Genomic DNA, 18,440 nt, shown 5'->3' with positions numbered 1-18,440 from the left:
GCTGACAGCCCAGTAGATTATAGAAATGCCTCAGGGTTTGCCCACTAGTGCTTTGAAATATGAATATTAGGGAAGATGGTGAAGAAGGTAGCGCAGGATTGAATCAAGGAATGAAAATGAAATAGTAAAATACATGACCACCTTAGAAAGTGTTGCCCTTATTTTAGTTAATTGTAGCAATGTTCTCTGACTACAAGCAATAATGTCAGAAGCATTTGTTGGAAAAGTCAGTGATTGGGTTCATCTATTGTGCTAAGCTATGATTTGTTTAGCCATGCTTATTGGATAAGCTGCAATTAGCAGAGTTAACACTACCATAAACCGTGGTTAACAGGCCAGAATGGATGGGTTTATACAAGCTAAGCCAAACCAAATATTCTGTGGCTCAGCATGGTACATGAACATGGCCTGTGTGTTAAAACTAAAATTTTTTTAGTACAAACTGATACTCAGTATCAAATCATCTGATAATTTAGTCACTCAGTTATTTCCTGATGAGCATGCAAACAATTTCCTATTTCCAAATTTGATACTTGAGCCATTGCATATAGGGACTTAATCACCATTGTGACAATCTAAGACACATGGTTTACAATAGCTTTTTCCAATGTGTCACCCTCCAAATAGATTTGGATTGCAATTCGCAAAGTTTTCAGGCAGCATGGCCAAAGGAGGTTATCGGGCAATCATGGGAGTTACAGAAGAAACAGTTTGTTGGCCTCTATTAAAGTACTAATTATACCCTCTACTCTTGTGTCAATAGCGAGACTTCCAATGCTGTAACTTTATGGTGAAAACTAATACATAAACTATAAGAGACATCAGTATTATCTTAACTGCTTGCTACCAAGAATTTGGTCTGCAATTTACAAATGAATGGTAAGCTGTGGCCTTCAAATGTTGCTTGTACAGTAGTGGCAAACCAAAACTTTCACAGTGTGGTAAAATAATGCCATTGTAGACTAGCCCCATTGGCAGTAGCAAACAAGCCTTTGAACCACAGGGGATGCCCAACCTTAGCCAATAACAAAGACCTTGCACCTTCTGTCTAGACTACCATGCAGACACCACAACCTTGACTTGCCCGGGAATGTGATGCATAATTGTGTAGTTCCAGTAACTGTTATCTATAAACAGTCTGGGGCCTGATGAAAAGGTTTCTGTTTCCTACAATAGAGAGTAGCCTTTCATGCTTGGAAATGCTCGTTCATGCATTAGGTTTCCTGATTTTAATGGGGTCATTCTTGTTTGTTGGACATTTGTTTGCTTTTTAAATATAAACTAGTTTTGCAGTGTGCATGCCTTGCATGCTAATTACAGGGACACAGCTTTAAAAAGCTTAAATGGCTGTTTTTGAACAGTTGTCAAGTAAGAAAGAGGTGTCTGGCCGCATGGAGCCCTAGGATGTGAAAGGTTAGCAAAATATTGGTAAGTGGTTATGATTGTCACAAGGAGAGCTGCTGGGAAAATGGCAAAATTGTTTTGTCTACTTGAATCTACTCCCACGTATTTTCAGCCCAACACTGAATGATGTAGGAAGTTGTTCTTAATTGTTCAGCTTATGGACTCAGCTTCACTCATTAGCTATTTTGCAAGAGTAGACTTCAGATATTATTATTCCTAGGACTTTAATAATGATAGCCAATATTATAGATATAATTATTTTGTTGGGTTTATTGCCAATGGGTAGTTTCTCTGGAACTTAAAAAAACCAGACCAAACCAGCAAGAAATATCAGTGTACTTGTATGGCAATACCACCTGGGATTTCACTACTTTTTTTTTTTTTTACTGCTAAGTCAGTTCTTATCTTGAGGAGATCTGTACTTCAAACTTGCATTTGAATGGTCTGAACCTATAACTGTTTATGATCCCTTGGGCAGGGCAGGGTTTTATTCTATTGGTACCTATGCAGTAGAAGCTGAGATCTTGGCTGAGTTCACAAAACATACTCAGCTACAGAGTGGCTTGTTTGGATTTTAGTTTTGCTTGCAGCTAACCAGCCACTGCATAAACTAACCATGTTTATCAAACCTTGACTTGTGTATGTGTAGATGTGGAATTCTTCCAACAGATCCTGGTCTATCAAATGCTTTACGCAATGGTGTGTACATGAATGGAAACATAGAAATAACTAGAATATACCTAGATATTGTGATATAAGTATCATGAATGAGTGTAACTGGTATTAAGACAGGAAGTGCATCACCCTCTTAATTGATTTTTATGTTCTTCTTGATAGACATTCTTGAAAATTGCTGCGAAGCATACAATGTTGGCCTCGAAGGAGCTAAAGTGTTTTCTGGCTCCCCAAATGAGCAATTTGGATATTTAGTCCAACAGCTTTCAAACCAAGAAGGCAAATGGTAAGCATTACAGTACTTCCTGTATGATAAAGGAGAGGATCATCTTTGTTATAGTTGTGTGTCTTTTTTTATTTCTTAAGGAAATGATAAGATAATTGAGTTTCTTTTTTATTTTTCTCTTTTTTTAAAAAAAGCTATAGATAATAACTAGTACAGTATACATACATTCCCATCTTACTATTCCCTTTTGGAGAAGCAGCATTATGCAAAAGGTAGAAAAGAAGTAAGATTTAGTAATCCAAAGAAATTAAGGCAGAAGAATAAAAAAAAAGGAATAAGCTTAATCTAATTTACAACACCACTCTTCAATATACCTCTTCATATCTTTCTGCCCTTGCAAGCCATTCTTGCTTTTACCACATCCATTTAAAGATGTATATGTTCCCTTTTCTTTAAAATTCTCACTTTTCTCTTTCTGAGGATCCACACATGGCTTTTTCAGTCTTCCTCTTCTTGACCATTCACTTTTCCTTCCTACCTTTGTTTTGCAATTCAGTTCTCATTCATTCTTTCTGTACAACCCCCCTCTACAAGTATCTTTCATACTGGTCACTCTCTTTTGTATTCAGTCCATATTTCCTGTGAGAAAACAGAACAATGGTAAGGCTGTAGATGGTGTAACTCTGTAACTGTTAGGTATGGATGTGGTTCCCTGATGGAGTTGCTTAGTTTGTTAAGTATGCCTGGGATACTTAACAAAAGGTGATAGTGAGTCAAGTTTGGGAAGGGCAATATGGCTTTCGGCCAGGCAGTATGTGCCAACCAGATTTGTCCTTTTCAGCAGGCCATATATGAATGTAAGAAAGAAAGATTAGTTGATTTATTGATTTACAGGAAACATGATGGCCAATAGGCTTGAATTATGGAATTTTTGTGCAAATATGGAGTTGAAAAAGTGTTGCTGAACAGTATATGAGGGAATAAAAACATCCATGAACATAAATAGACTATTTAGTGCGAATAGTTCAACAATGAGCAGGGAATAAGACAAGAATATGTGATGTGTCCTTGGTGGTTTAATATATTCATCAACAAAAGTATTTAGGCTACATGTGAAAAACTAGAGCAAGCAGATAAATTTGTTTATATTGGCAAAATGTTTACTAAGTATGGGAAAATGGATGGAGAAATTTCAAGACATGCAAAATCTGGTAGGAAGGTTGTAGACAGTCTGCAGTCTGTAGCAAGAAGTGAGAGTGTTAGAAGAATTTAAAAAGGCAACACAAAAATATACACTTCTGCCCACTATGTTATGTGGAAGTAACAGTTGAGTATGACGGAAGAAACATAGTAAGTTGACTGCAGTGGAAAGAAGAAAAATATGGATCGAATTAAAATATGAGTTGCTAAATGTAAAAGAAGTATGTTCAGGTGGTTTTGACATACTGGGAGAAGGCTAAAGAACTGGCTGGCTTCAAAGTCTGTTCCACTGAGAGTGAACGTGGGCAGGCTAGGAAAGGAAGGGAAGAGATAGCTGCAGGCAGTGTTTCTCAACCTTGACAGCTTGGAGATGCGTGGACTTCAACTCCCAGAATTGGGAGTTGGCTGGCTGGGGAATTCAGGGAGTTGAAGTCCACGCATCTCCAAGCTGTCAAGGTTGAGAAACACTGCCTGCAGGCAAGTCAGTTGGGAATTTACCTCATAAACAGAGGCTCAGCCCAGGTGGGGAGAAATCTGGGAAAAGAACTTCAAAGTACTTATGTAGGAATTTACTTGTTAGAAATGAGACTGAGAAAGGTCCAAGGTTCTGTATTTACCTCAGCTGAGCATGAAATATACTTTCCTGAACCTGTGTACCTTTGGTTAGGTGGGGCCGGATGCCCGCCCACAGGCATTCACTGGGTGCTGCACCCATTTGTATTCTTGAAAAGTAGGACATATAGGTCATAATAATAAAATGATAGGTCATAGGCTGATTTTCACAGATAACACATTCTGAACCCTCCCACAGTCTGCTTTATGTTTATCCAGCTCTTGATTTCATAGAATTTCTACTCATTGCAAGAATATATACGGGGAGGGCATTCAGAAGGCTGACTAATTGTTCTTAATAGCTGAGTCGCAGTATTGTGTAAGGGAGAGAAACAACTGATAAAACAGCAAAATGTTAGTGCATATAGTAAGAATGCATTAAGTTTGATTTTATAAACTTATCATAAATTTTGTCTGCACGAGAGAGAAAGATGAGTCCAAAAAACACGCTAAGCCATATTTTGCATAACCATGTTTTATTGAATAAACCACAATTGGCTAGTTTGTAGAATATTTGAAGCCCAGATCTGTGATTTATAATCTACAATGGCTGGGTTTACGCATTTCAGCCAAATATGTGAAACAAACAGCAGATAAACCATATAGTTTACATATACATATTGCATACAAAACAGAAGAATGAATTTAAAATTGGTTGTTTTCTTCCACTGAGATCAATTACCTTTTGTATTGGTTGATTTTATGCTCTGTTTGATATCTTCTCCAGGAATTTTATTTTCAACAAGTCTTTCTTTCAGCTGTTTTATTTTTGCGGTTGTTTTAATTCATCTCAAGCACTTGTACTTTTTTTTTTAAATGGGGTGAAAATGCCTTGGTTTTAAGCAAGCCTGCCAAACTAATTATTGTAAATACCTAATGAAAGGAATTATTTGTTGTGTTACTATAGAAAATATCTTTCATTACTCAATAATTTCAGTGGGTGGGAAGGCTATCATGATGTTTTGACCACTATCATAAACATTTAAAGGGGAAAAAGTGCATATCTAGATGTGTGGTAGTGATGTGACCGAGTGACTTTCTACCACATCCTTCCATTGTTAGTTTAGAATTTTAGTATCCACTGCTGGATGCTAAAATTCCCATTGAAGTTTCACAATAAAAATAAATTACAGTATATGCTGGGGAAATGTCATACACATAGAAATTGACAGGAAATACTGGAAGTGGTGGAAGAGAATAAGTGGGCACAAAATAATTACAAATTAAATCACCAAATGGGCAGCTGAAGGATTATCTTATTGAAATTGATTATTTCCTAATGATCTTTTTAGATATTGTAAGGTTCACGGCTACCCAGGAAACTTGAAATCAATCAGCAACACAAAACAAGAGACTTCAAGCAGGGACTTCTCTAAGCAGCGTTTTATTTGGCCAAGCAAAAGTCTGGGTGCTCACACCATGCACCAAGAGAGAGCAGGGTGGCACACCCTTGGAGACAAAAACACAGCCTTTTATAGTATTTTTAAAAGGGCAGAACTTATTACCATTATAATGAAGATGAATTTTACAGCCAGTCAAAGAAACTTAAGAATACATTATTCCCCACCCTTGTTTGCTTACATTAATTTAAAGGAGTTCCCCCTAACTCTTTTACCTTATCAGTCCCTGCAGACCCTTGTTCTGGGTCCTCCTTCCCCTTATCAGGCCGCAGACTGGGCTAGTTCATTAGTTGCTTCCTCTCGCAATTTCACTAAGTCCTGTTAGTATTGAAGCTTGGCTATAAAGAACTCTGTGCATGTTCTAAAGCTATGAAGTTAACATTGCCAATTTAGATATTGCCAATTTAGTTATTGATCCCTTCAATATCTTCAAGTGCAGGTCCATCCCATAGATCAGTGTTTCTCAACCTTGGCAACTTTAAGATAGATGAATTTGAACTCCCAGAATTCCCCAGCCATCCATGCTGGCTGAGGAATTCTGGGAGTTGAAGTCCACCTAGCTTAGTTGCTAAGGTTGAGAAACACTGCCATAGACAGAACCCATCATTACGGAATGATGCAGACATTTAATTATATCATTTATGTAAGAAAGTTCAAACAATAATAATGTGAATCTTCTTGAGATGTTCTACCTGTGTGACACTAGGCAAGCTGTTTGTTAAAACAATACTAAATTCTGTGAGGCTTTCAGAAATACGTGTGCGTGCGTGTGCATGTAAGCATATTGGAATATTTTCATTATGTTGAAATACCTAAATAATTTATTTTTGGAGTGGGACCTAGTTGTTGTATCCAGTGGAATGGATATGATTGACCAAATATTTATTTATTTAAATGTGTATAGCTGCCCATCTAGCCAGGGATTTTTTTCCTTTTTATTATATTGTTGTAAATCTTGATACATTATGTTGTGTCAATACAATATTTATACAATATTAATTAAAATTATTGAAATTCTATTATTTAGTAACTTAGAGTATTTAAGATAAAGAAAAGAGAAATATTCTACCAATATTAATTACAATTTAGGATATCAATATTACAAACAAAATTATTTGACTTTTTCATCCAAAATTAAGTATAACATTAGAAAAAATAACCTGCTGCAGATTGTATCAAAGTATTTGTTATACAACAAAAGTTTCAGTCTCAAGCTGATTGCTTAGTGTTAAAGTCTCCATTGTGTAGTATTTGTATGTATGTATGTATGTTTGTATATATTAAAAAATCCCCTCTCACCCCTATAGGTGGTATGTGTCTTCTTCAATCTTGGTTCCTTTACCAGAGGCCTAGGAGTGTGAGGGTTCTGCGCAGTATCTGAGCTGTTCCTAGCACTGCACTCTTCTGGACAGAGCTCTGATGTTGTTCCTGGGATCTGTTGGAGCCCCTCTCCCAGCTTAGGAGTCACAGCCCCGAGTGCTCCTACCATCGTTGGGACCACTTTGGCCTTTACTTTCCACATCTTCTCTAGTTCCTCCTTCAGGCCCTGATACTTCTCCAGTTTCTCATACTCCTTCTTCCTGATGTTGCTGTCACTTGGCACCACTATATCTATCACCACTACTGTCTTCTGGTCGTTGTCTACTACCACAATGTCTGGTTGATTGGCCAGTACCTGCCTGTCCAACTGGATCTGGAAGTCCCACAGGATCTTAGCCCTGTTATTCTCCACAACTTTCTGTGGAATCTCCCATCTGGACTTGGGAGGGTCTAGCCCATACACTGTACAGATGTTCCTGTACACAATGCCAGCTACTTGGTTCTGCCATTCAGTGTATGCTGTTTCTGCCTGCATCTTAAACCCTGCCACTATGTGTTGGACTGTCTCTGAGGCCTCTCTGCCCAGTCTTCACCTTGGGTCCTGTCTAGTGTGGTAGACCCCTGCTTCTATGGATCTGGTGCTTAGTGCCTATTCTTGTGTTGCTATGATCGGTGCCTCAGTGCTATCTTTTAGTCCAGCCCTTTCCAGCCACTGGTAGGATTTCCCAACGTCAGCCATCTCAGCTGTCTGTCAATGGTAGATCCCATGCAGGATCTTGTCTTGCCATGGCACTTCCACTGCTTGAAATTCCTCCCAGGTCTGCCGTTGCCTCTCAGCAGCTCATCTTTGGTTGCGGTCTTACTGATGTACTCCTAGAAGCTCTGGTTTCGTCCAGGACGGTGGCTCTGATGCTTACCAGACCCCGCCTGCCCTGTGTACATTCTCTGGGTGTTGGACTTGGGGTGGAAACCTCTGTACATTGTGAGGAGCTTTCGGGTCTTTACATCAGCAGCCTTCATGTCCTCCTTTGGCCAGCTCCATGTACCAGCAGGGTATCTGATGACTAGCAGGGCATACATATTGATGGCGCAGATCTTGTTCTTCCCATTGAGCTGGCTTTTCAGGACCAGTCTTACCCTTTGATGGTACTTGGATGTTGCTGTCTTCCTTACCACCTCATGGTTCCCATGTGACTGTGGGATACCAAGGTACTTGTAGCTGATCTGTATGTTTGCTATGTGGCCCACTGATAGTTCCACCCCATCAGTCTTAACTACCTTCCCTCTCTTTACTACCATTTGGCCATATTTCTGCAGTCCAAATGACATCCCAGCGTCCTCACTGTAGATCCGTGTCAGGTGGATCATTGAGTCGATGTCTCATTCACTCTTAGCATACAGCTTGATGTCATCCATGCAGAGGAGGTAGCTGACAGTAGTTCCACTCTTGAACTTGTATCCGTATCCAGTCCTTGTGATTATCTGGCTGAGGGGGTTCAAGCCTAGTAGGGGTGTCCACAGGGGGGTATCTGTATGTGTGTGAATAAAACAGGTGGAACTTTGATTGGACCATTGCACCTCTTGAAGTTTTTTAACATCACCTATGGATGCCCCTGCCCTACATACTGCCTTGCAGACCTCTTCTAATATAATTGTCATCAGTAGTCAGAGTGGCTATTGGTGAGAAATAATAGAGGTGCAAGCTGACCCATTTGGAGAGGACCATGTAAGGAAAGGCTTCTGGCAGAAACTAAAGATGTGGTTTTAAAGGCTGATATCTTATTAACTTAAGAGTTATATCCAGTTTTTCATTTAAATGAAATCTTCTATCAGTTATGATGGCACATTTAATAAGAATTTGTCAATTTTTCAGGTTGCTTGTTTCTTCACCCTGGAGTGAAAATAGAATGGGAGATATCTATAAGTGTACTGTTCATCAACAGGGATCCAAATGTTTAAAGATGGACTTGCAGAGTAAGTTGTGTTATGAGTTTGTTTTGATTGGCAGTCAATCTCTGGCTGCTACTTTGTAAAGTAGCAACTGTTTACTTTGCGTGTCCACACCTTACTCGGTGGTCAAAATGTGAGAAGCCCAGCTGTTGGTTATATTCCCATGGCTGTTGCACCAGACAATGGCCATCAATGCTAGACAGCTTCTGGTGCATTTGGGAATGAAACCTTTGGGCACTGGGCTGGAAAAGCCTGCACTTCCTTCCTCCCCACAACCCCTGCACAGCCTTCGGGAGATCAAGAGCTGGAGGGCTCTTTTATGGCTTCTTCTTCAGCAAAGTTCTGTGTCCAGAGACTACAAAGGGAATTAATTCATGATTAATCCCCTCTTCCCTCTGTCCAGATAACAGTAAGCCGTGTAGTACAGACTCTAGTTAAGATACTACTTTTTCTCCAAAGTTTAACTCATAGTCCAAGTTTCATGTTACAGGTAGTCCCTAGTTTAAGAACAAGTTCCATTCCCAAGGTCTATCCTTAAATCAAATTTGTATGTAAGCTAGAACAGTATTATTATGTAATACTGTAATGAACTCGAACCATTGTGTATTTAACTCAAATTTTGCTACAGTAGGCTCTGTTCTTAACTATGAGTCCTTAAACTGGGTGTTCTTAACCCAGGGACTCCCTGTATACTTTTTAATATATTGCTCAAATTTTCTTTTATTTATTCTTTTTAGTTGTTACAAGCATACCAGATGTTAATGGGATAAAGAAGGACATGAATCTAGGATTAACTCTAGTAAGAAATCCAAGAACTGGAGGCTTTTTGGTAAGTATGAAAGATGGGGGCACCACTAATATCAGTTCTCTTGGTCACTGACAAATTATAATAGTTTTTACTTTTCTCTGTGCAGGTATTGAGCAGATAACACTTCTGTGCAGTAAATTTATTTTCTAAATGGGATAAACAACTGCAAATTTCAGTCTGTTTGATTTTCTGTTTAATGTTGCTTTATACAGTACATATCGTATATAGTAGGAAATCTTTCTTTGGGTCTCCTTTGGAATTGCCAGCTTCACCTACAATTCCAGACTTCACCTACAAAGCCTGGGAACTACCTGCAATCATCCTTCAGCCATAACCAACCATATCTTGACATTTCAATCAATCACTCAATCAATTTTTATTTTGGTCATAGACCAGCATATAACTAATAACAATTATGCTAAAATAGAAATAAAAATAAAGTCACACTGACAGAATAAAATAAGGTAAAGATAGAATTGTTAAGGTAAAATTACAAAGTACAGGTATTAAAACACAAAATATCCTACAAAATTACAATTAAATTTTGCAGTGAATAATCTAAATGCAATAAACTAAGACAAATAACTATAAAAGGGCATAAGTAATACTATAATTTATAAAACATTACAAAAATGTAGGCTATGCTAACTTACATTAGCTCTAATATTTGCTGAAGCCCTGCTGGGTTTGTTAGAATTAAGACCATTATGTTCCAGCCAATTATAACAAAGAAATAGCAAAATAAAACATAGAGTGGTATGTGTATATTTAAAAAGAGAAGAGGGGGGAAAGAGGGGGGGGGCTTTATATTTAAGCACTAGTGTTCTCTATTTTTTTTTTTCCTTTAGTTTTGTTGCAACTTTGTCAAGTTCTAAGGTATGCTACAGTTGTGGTGCTTTTTTGAACAGTTGACAAAATTACAACCACAGTTTCACAGAGTAATTTAGGAGAATGGGTTGAATGTTAAGGCAGTAGTGCTCCACAGCTGGATTGGAAAGCAGTGAACAAACCAAAGCAAATACCTTCGAAATTCCTGTATGGTAAAATTAGGTACATGATTAAATATTGTGTCATTCAGAACTAAGAAATCTGAAACAGAACAAGATGGCTTTTAGGCCAAGGATCTTCACATTAGAATGATTCTGTCTTTCTGCTATATTTAAAAACAAGTCCACTATATAAGCTCCAAACGAGGAGGTGATATAATAAATCCCTTTTATAAAATCTTGTCCCATTGTAATTGCCCTTTTGCTGTCACAAACACTTATCAGTTAAAAATACCAGATTGGGTAGTAACTCAATAGTCCAAAATCCAATAGATGTTTTGGAGTTTTTTTCTATGAATTTTTAATTTCTTGTTACCTAGTGAGTTTCATGAATGGATAGGAACTTGAACATAGAGATTCTTGATCCATATCCAAGACTTTAACCATTACACTATTCTTTCTCTCATAATAAATAAATAATTTGTGTATTGTATCTTTTTAAATGCTTGGAATTATTTCTTTTCATGTTTAAATCTTTTTTTTAAATCTAATCTTGAGAATGAAATTCAATTTTGCATATATATTATAATGCCAATGCATGAAGTATGAGGAAGCAAACTTAAAAGTAGAGTTCACTTTTGCATTTCCAGCAACTTTTTTTGTGCTTACTGATGAGATTTGAAATTATGTTTGGAGAAACCTTTTAGAGTACATTATTTACATAGCCCTGAAAAGTGCAGTCGGTAGGTTTAGCTTATATATTGCAGACACACAAAATTAAGTCCCTTATGACTTCCTTGCATTGTGGATAATGTTTCCTATATTATAGAGACCATTCCAACATAATGCAGCATTTGTGGGAACTACTAAAAGCAGATGCATTGAAAAATTATACACACTGCAATATCGATATTTACAGGAGTTCAGCTTTATTGGAATTCAGTTAGATGTTGGCCACCCTTGGTCTGTGATGTAATTCAGTTTCTAGGCCTGCTAGAAATGCTCAGGGTTCCTCAGTCCTTCCCTGAACCAGTCACCAAGATCTGCCAAATCCAACTGCTTATTAAGCAGAAATAACTTACCTGTATAGGTGATTAATGTTGTGTGCTGTTATTAATAAATAAATAGTTTTAATAATAATTTTAAAACTGCCTGAAGCCCTGTTTTTTTCTTGGAATTTGTCATTGTCTTCCTTTGCTTTTTTGTTTCTAAGTAGAAGGAAAACTGTGAACATTGCAGATTTAAACTAGGGAGACTCTGCACAAACAGTTCAAAGTTGCTGTGCACAGTTTCAGCCATATTTCCATTTCCTTCCTTTACATCATAGATGCACAGCCTGCAGGCAGCATGCAATTTATGGCATATAAGTCTGTTTTCCCAGCATCGCTTTTGTCTCGTTTGAATCCAGACATTATATTTTGTAACTTGTATTTTATAAATTAGCTTATTCAGACCAAGTTAATTATGATTCATTGAGTAAACCATGAGCAAACATGAAAGTACATACAGGTAGTCCTTGTTTAGCAACCACAGTTGGGACCGGCAACTCGGTCATTAAGTGAAGCATTCGCTAAGTGGAAAATTATGTGACTGCAACTGTGCTTTCCTTTCCCCCACTCCCTGGCATTTGGAATCTCACCCCGGCGCTGGGATAATTAGCAAGAAGGGAATTAATGCTTGTATTTCTGTTCATAGGAGAGGAAGGGATTACAAGAGAGTAAGCAGGCACACAATGGGGAATACACATTGAATGGAATGCACTGTCGCTGGGAGCCCTGAGCATGCTAGAGAAGCAGCTGATATATTCCCCATTGTATTCCAGCCTACTCTCTTGTAATCCCCTCTTCTCCAATCTCTCAGCTCTTTAAGGGGGAAAAAAAGAAAAAAAAATGGGTCAGGCACAGGAGAGATTGCCTAAACTCTTTAGGCAATCTTTCATGTTCCTGACCAGTCCCCCCGCCCCCATCCCAGAGAGCAGAGAGATTGGAAAGGAAGGGATTACAAGAGAGTAAGCAGACATACAATGGGAAATACACATCAAAAGGAATGGGCTGGTGCTGGCAGCCCTGAGTATGCTAGGCAAACAGATGGTGAATTTAGGATACCTGTGTGGGCAATATGAGCTCTTAATAAGGGAAATACAATACAGTGCACCATCAGGCAAAAGGCCTGGCTCACATGTAAAGCCATAAGTGTAGCTTGCTTGGTTTTAGTTTAGTGGTGAGCCTCACCTGTAAAGGCTGAACATTATGCTGGCCCCATGGATTGTTCAACAAAGTACGTTTTTAAAAAGTTCTGTCCCAGCAGCTTGTGAAAATATGCCATAAATCTGTCATATGTGAAGGGAAAGAGATCAAAGCTCTGTCTGCTCTGCTGTCTGATGCTGTGTTTGTGGTTTTGGTTTAGAATATTATTTCTCTTTTTGTTTTTAAGACATGTGGTCCTTTGTGGGCTCAACAATGTGGAAGCCAGTACTATGCAACAGGAATATGTTCTGAATTCAGTCCAAGTTTTCAGATCCTGAGAAGTTTTTCACCTGCAGTGCAAAGTAAGGCAATAAATGTTAGCATGCTTCAGTAAGAGATGTTTGAAAAATGAGACACAATAATGTATGAAACATACAGGTTGCCAGATTTGGATTGCAAAAATCCACTAGATAGCAGCATTTAGAGCTTTTTAAATCCTGTTGTTGCCATGTAATAATCACCAAGATTTCTGCAGTCCATATTTGGCAACTTTAATATAGGTGAAGTGGTACAGCCTTTAAGTATAATGAGTGTTTCATATGCCTTTTGAACTGGAAATGTTAGCTCTTCTAGATCTATGTGAAAGAGCTATTTAGCAGTAATTATTTTTGGTAGAATTTTTTTCTCTTTGTTTAGGCCATTGTGATTGTAGGCTAATCAAGGCTGTGATTATAGAAATGCTTAATAGTATCTTTGGCCCCATGCCCATATTATTTTGGGAACTTTAAAAAGCTTTTATATTTTAAATTTCAGGGGAGTAATTATACTGGGCCACTTAAGTACTACTGAAATAATGCAGAGGAAAGTAAAGCTGCATGTCATTTATTATTATTATTATTATTATTATTTATTATTCACTTATTGAATAATTATAATAAAACATCCACATAAATGTAATTATCTAGATAGAGCAGAAGGTGAGATATGTATGTCTTCTCCTGCCCTTTCCTTCCTAATCTTTTTCCTTATCTTCTCTCTCCAGCTTGCTGAAGCTCTGATCAGATCAAATAGCTTCCAGAGGGGAGTGGTGGCAGGAATAGGATTGAAACAGAAGCTGTAGCAGCCTCATTGCACCTAGCACAGAGAGAGTTAAATCTCTGTGCTTTCCACTTCACAATGTCCTCTAGTCCTGAAAAGAATTCAGATAGTCCTCATTTAGCAACTGCCTTGTTTAGTGACCATTAGCAGTTATGGTGATGAAAAAGGTAACTTTCTGATTAATCTTCACATTTACGACCTTCACAGGTCTGTAAAGCAAGGGAAAACTGAAGTAAGATCATAAGCACGGTTGTGGTTTTATTTATCGACCACTTCACTTTATGACCAAGTTGCCAGTCCCAATTGTAGTTGCTAAATGAGGATCTTTTTTCATCTTAAAAATGGAGACAGTGGTCTCTCCCAACTTGAATAGGGCAGCTTTCCTTTCATTATATTATAAATATTCTTCTTGCACTACTGATACTATTTCATTGTTAGCAGGAATGTAGTTTTGATATAAAATTGCAAGGAGTAAAAATCACTGTTTTAATTTAACTCTGTGAATGTTTAACATCAAGTGAGACAGGTTGCAAAGGAAAGGGTTCTTAGAGAAGTTTGCTTTCTACCCTGTTCTTTTGCAGACTGTTCTTCGGCCATTGATGTAGTAGTGATATGTGATGAGTCAAACAGTATTTATCCATGGGATGCTGTGAAAGATTTTTTGAAAAAATTTACCCAAAGTTTAGATATAGGGCCCACAAAAATACAGGTAAGCAAATTAAACTAATACAAATGAAAATGCAGATTTTGGCCACTTGACAAATCTTATTTTTTTAACCATGAAGCCTTTTTTTCTGTAGTCTTAGCAGAGAAGTAGAAAAACAAAACAAAAATAACAAAATGTAAGAGTTAAAACTGAGTCATCAGATTGCCACTAGGTATTTATTTTCTGCCCAGATAAATTGAGGGGGCCTCCATAATATTAGCAGCAGTTTTTCCTTTCCATACTTAAGTATACTTTTGTTCCAGCGGAGATAAATGCATCTTTGTTGTTTTTTGGTGGCATTTTAGGAAATAAGGATCATACACTTTAAGTGGAAGAAGTGAAATAATGCATCTTTACTATTGCTGTGATGCATTATTTCATTGCGATGATGGTCCAAAACTGGTCTGGGAATCATTGCCCTTGCCTGATGAACAGTTACACCTCAGTAGAAAAGAAATGGGCCCATGTTATCATTGCTTAAAGACATCCAATTTTTATGGAGGCTTTGAATTCATTTTTTCAAAGTTTTTTAGTAGAGTATACTCTGGTTCTACCACTCCTATGCTATACTGTGGTTGATCTAGTTTTGACTTAACATATTGTGTGAATTCAGCCAATTATGGCTAATTCAAGGAAGCATAATTTAACAAAATATACGTTAGCATGATGTGTGGGGCTAATAAGTATTGACAAGAAATGTTTAAGGCTTCAACTTTCTGTCTGTGGTGTTGTTCATGTTTTCTTGTAATAAGTATTCAAAAGGAATTTCATCCAGTTTTGTATAGAACAAGCAACTTCTCTTCTTTGTTAGTTAGGCAAGTATTTCCTTCTAAGACATTGGTTTGTGTACATTGGCAGCCTTTGTGCTAATGGAAAACACTTTTGCTGCATGGAATGTCACACTCAACTTTGGATGGTCCAACCCACCTACTTTGTCCCTTGATATCATATTCCAGATGCTGCAGATCTTAGGTTAAGCTATTATGTTATTGGATTAGCACATTGTGTGAACCCAGCCAACTATTCTTTATTGACCAAATCATCATTAAATCATACCCTTGTGTTTTTATGAGCCCAGCTGGTTAAATAATTCCCCATCATTCTATGGAGAGAGCAGAAAATTGATTGATTGATTTGGAAGATCTTGTAAAACTGTTTCTACCAAAATAGTTTTTATTCTACAAATCCTGTTTATCCAAACCATGGTTTATTACTGAATCTCGCAGTTCTCAACACTATCTTTAAAGCAGGAGTTGGCAGCAGTGGATGGAAAAGATTACATACAAAAGCTTTGCAAGTACATCCATTGGATGCAACCGTAATAAGAAAGTTTCAGTTTTTATGCACAAATTGACAAATAAACCCACATTTTGTATAATGCAGAGAAACAGATTAATGAAGCTAGTATATGATGCTTTTCTTTTTCATTTCTTTTAAAAATTACTTTAGGTAGGCTTAATTCAGTATGGCAATGACCCAAGAATTGTTTTCAACCTGAACACACACACCAATAAAAAAGCTGTTGAACAAGCAATGTCAAAAACCTATCAGAAAGGAGGGGACCAAACTAATACATTCAAAGCCATTGAATATGCCAGGTAAAGCTTAAAGTAATGGCTAGTTCAGGTAAATGGGTATTTTTTAATACTAAAACAATCTGAATGCTGTTAATGCTAACAGATCCGTATATGAGAGTATGTTTTAAATATGGTGGCTGATTATTTGGCCTGGAGAAGCCCCCTTTTTTTTTAAATCAACAGTTCAGGGATATGATGGGAGGTTGTGATAACCCATCATATTAGTTGTGGGCAGGACTTTTAGGCTTCTTATTTGCTTGGAGGGGTGTATGCATTTTTTCTCCTCTTTTTAGGTGTACGAAGCCAGTCTGGCAGCCTGCACATCTTCCAACTTTGTTTTTCTTTTGATAATTAGGAGGAACAAGCATCTTTGCAATTGGATGGTTTGCTGTTGAATTTCAGCAGCCTGATCCTGGGGACTTGGGAAGGTCAAAAATGAGATCCTTTGACCCCATGTGGTCCATTGGTTGCCCATTCCAGATTAAAATAATGTTGGAATAATTATTTTCATATCAAAAGAATTCTGCACTGAAACTGTCCTCCAACTATTTTGTTGCTAGTGAAAACTGGTAATGAAAGTATGCATAAAAAAATTCATGTCATGTTAATTGCATCTGTGGTTTATTGCAGACAACATGCTTTCTCAAAAGAAGCTGGTGGGCGACCAACAGCCTCAAAAGTTATGGTGGTTGTCACAGATGGTGAATCCCATGATGGCTCAAATTTGTCAGAAGTAATAGCTAAATGCAATGCAGATAATATCACTAGGTTTGGTATAGCTGTAAGTAAACTTTTCATTCTTCCAATTCTATTTTCTGTTGGCTTTGTGTGAATAATTTTTTAAAATTTGTTTTAAAATGTTTATAGCCCACCCAAATCAAAAGATTCTGGTTGGGTTTTGACATATATAAAAGCAGCAATAGTAATATATCTCCCAAGGCACACATCAATAAATCTATCTAAAGTTCAAGGCCCAAAGAAATAAAATTGTCTTTAAATATCTTCTGAAAACCACGAGAGACAGAACTTTATGGGCCTCTGAGAGTTAAGAGTCCTGAAGTGTGAGGGATGCCCCAGAGAAGGCATGTCATCTCATCTCACTTCAGTTGGGGAGATGCTTACCATAATCCATCCATCCATCCATCCATCCATCCATCCATCCATCCTCCCTCCCTCCCTCCCTCCCTCCCTCTCTCTCTCTCTCACACACACACACACACACACACACACACACACACACACAGAAAGAGTATAATAGTGGATAGGCACACACATTATATGATGAATATAATTATCTTAATAATTATTGGTCTAATTCACTTTGCTGTTTTAAGAACATACAAGACAATATGTATAATTTGGCTACTTACAGAACACCCATCTGCAACTCTCTGAATAACTCAATCTTTTCCCAGGATTGCATCTCTTCACACATCTTTAATTCTCATGACTGTGTGCATGGTGAGGGGAGAAAATGTATTTGTTAAAAAAAAAAAAAAAAACTGTTTCATTGATCTCTGATTGCCAGCCACTTTAAAACACTGAATTGGGTAAAAGAATAATAGAGAAAACACAGCAAATGCACAGTCATTTCAGATTCCTTGTATAATGCCCCTTTGCATTTCTTATTAAACATATTTTTTCATTCTTATTTTTTCTAGGTATTAGGATATTTAATTAGAAACGAGAAGGATACTAAAAAATTGATCAAAGAAATCAAAGGAATTGCTAGCCACCCTACATCAAAATATTTTTTTAATGTGTCTTCTGAGGAAGCACTTTTGGAAAAAGCGGGAACACTTGGGGAACGAATTTTCAGCTTAGAAGGTAACAAATATATCATTTTTAAACCTTATTTAAAAATGGAAAATATGTGATGACCAGTTTCTGGAATTTGTATGATGAGTTGTTAAAGACAGATCCTACCTGTATGTGGAAGGATGGACAATTTCCAATAAATAGAGAGCAAAAGATAGGAATTAGTAGTTTTTTTAAAAAACAAACAAACATAAAAATGTTCCTAAAGATATTCATCAATATCAAAAGAATTTTGCAATTCATTTTTCTTCAAAAAAGTATCACAACCTCTCAGTTGCAGAGCATACCACCGTATTTACCTGAAATAACATGGCTTGATGATGTCCCCCACCCAAAGATCAGACAGAAAACAGCTTATAAGACCCCCTCAAACTCCTACACATGGCCCATTTTCTCTGTCTTGCCAATTAGGATTTCCAGCTCCCTCTGAAACCAATCCTGGGGATGTTTTTCTGCCAGCAGATTGTTCATGTG

The 18,440-nt window shown here is 37.4% G+C and overlaps 1 protein-coding gene across 7 annotated transcripts in view; it reads left to right on the top strand.

The window, feature by feature from the left end:
* The window catches only part of ITGA2 (integrin subunit alpha 2), a 60,500-nt gene that overhangs the window by 11,501 nt on the left and 30,559 nt on the right, over positions 1-18,440 (top strand). For all 7 annotated transcript variants that reach the window (XR_015798299.1, XR_015798302.1, XR_015798301.1 and 4 more), the window contains exons 2-9: positions 2,242-2,365; positions 8,711-8,811; positions 9,525-9,616; positions 13,015-13,129; positions 14,447-14,574; positions 16,021-16,169; positions 16,779-16,929; positions 17,810-17,975. Coding sequence is in view for 2 of the 7 variants with exons in the window: in XM_025167664.2 (XP_025023432.1) it covers positions 2,242-2,365; positions 8,711-8,811; positions 9,525-9,616; positions 13,015-13,129; positions 14,447-14,574; positions 16,021-16,169; positions 16,779-16,929; positions 17,810-17,975 (1,026 nt within the window). In the remaining 5 variants the exon portion in view is untranslated. The remainder of the gene's footprint in view (positions 1-2,241; positions 2,366-8,710; positions 8,812-9,524; positions 9,617-13,014; positions 13,130-14,446; positions 14,575-16,020; positions 16,170-16,778; positions 16,930-17,809; positions 17,976-18,440) is intronic.

Source organism: Python bivittatus, unplaced genomic scaffold (assembly GCF_059951505.1).
Source record: "Python bivittatus isolate LINGU-HERP-01145 unplaced genomic scaffold, Pbiv_v1 ctg000570_np1212, whole genome shotgun sequence".
Lineage (NCBI taxonomy): Eukaryota > Metazoa > Chordata > Lepidosauria > Squamata > Pythonidae > Python > Python bivittatus.
Note: the sequence above shows the minus strand (reverse complement) of the source record. Positions and strands in the feature narration are given on the sequence as shown.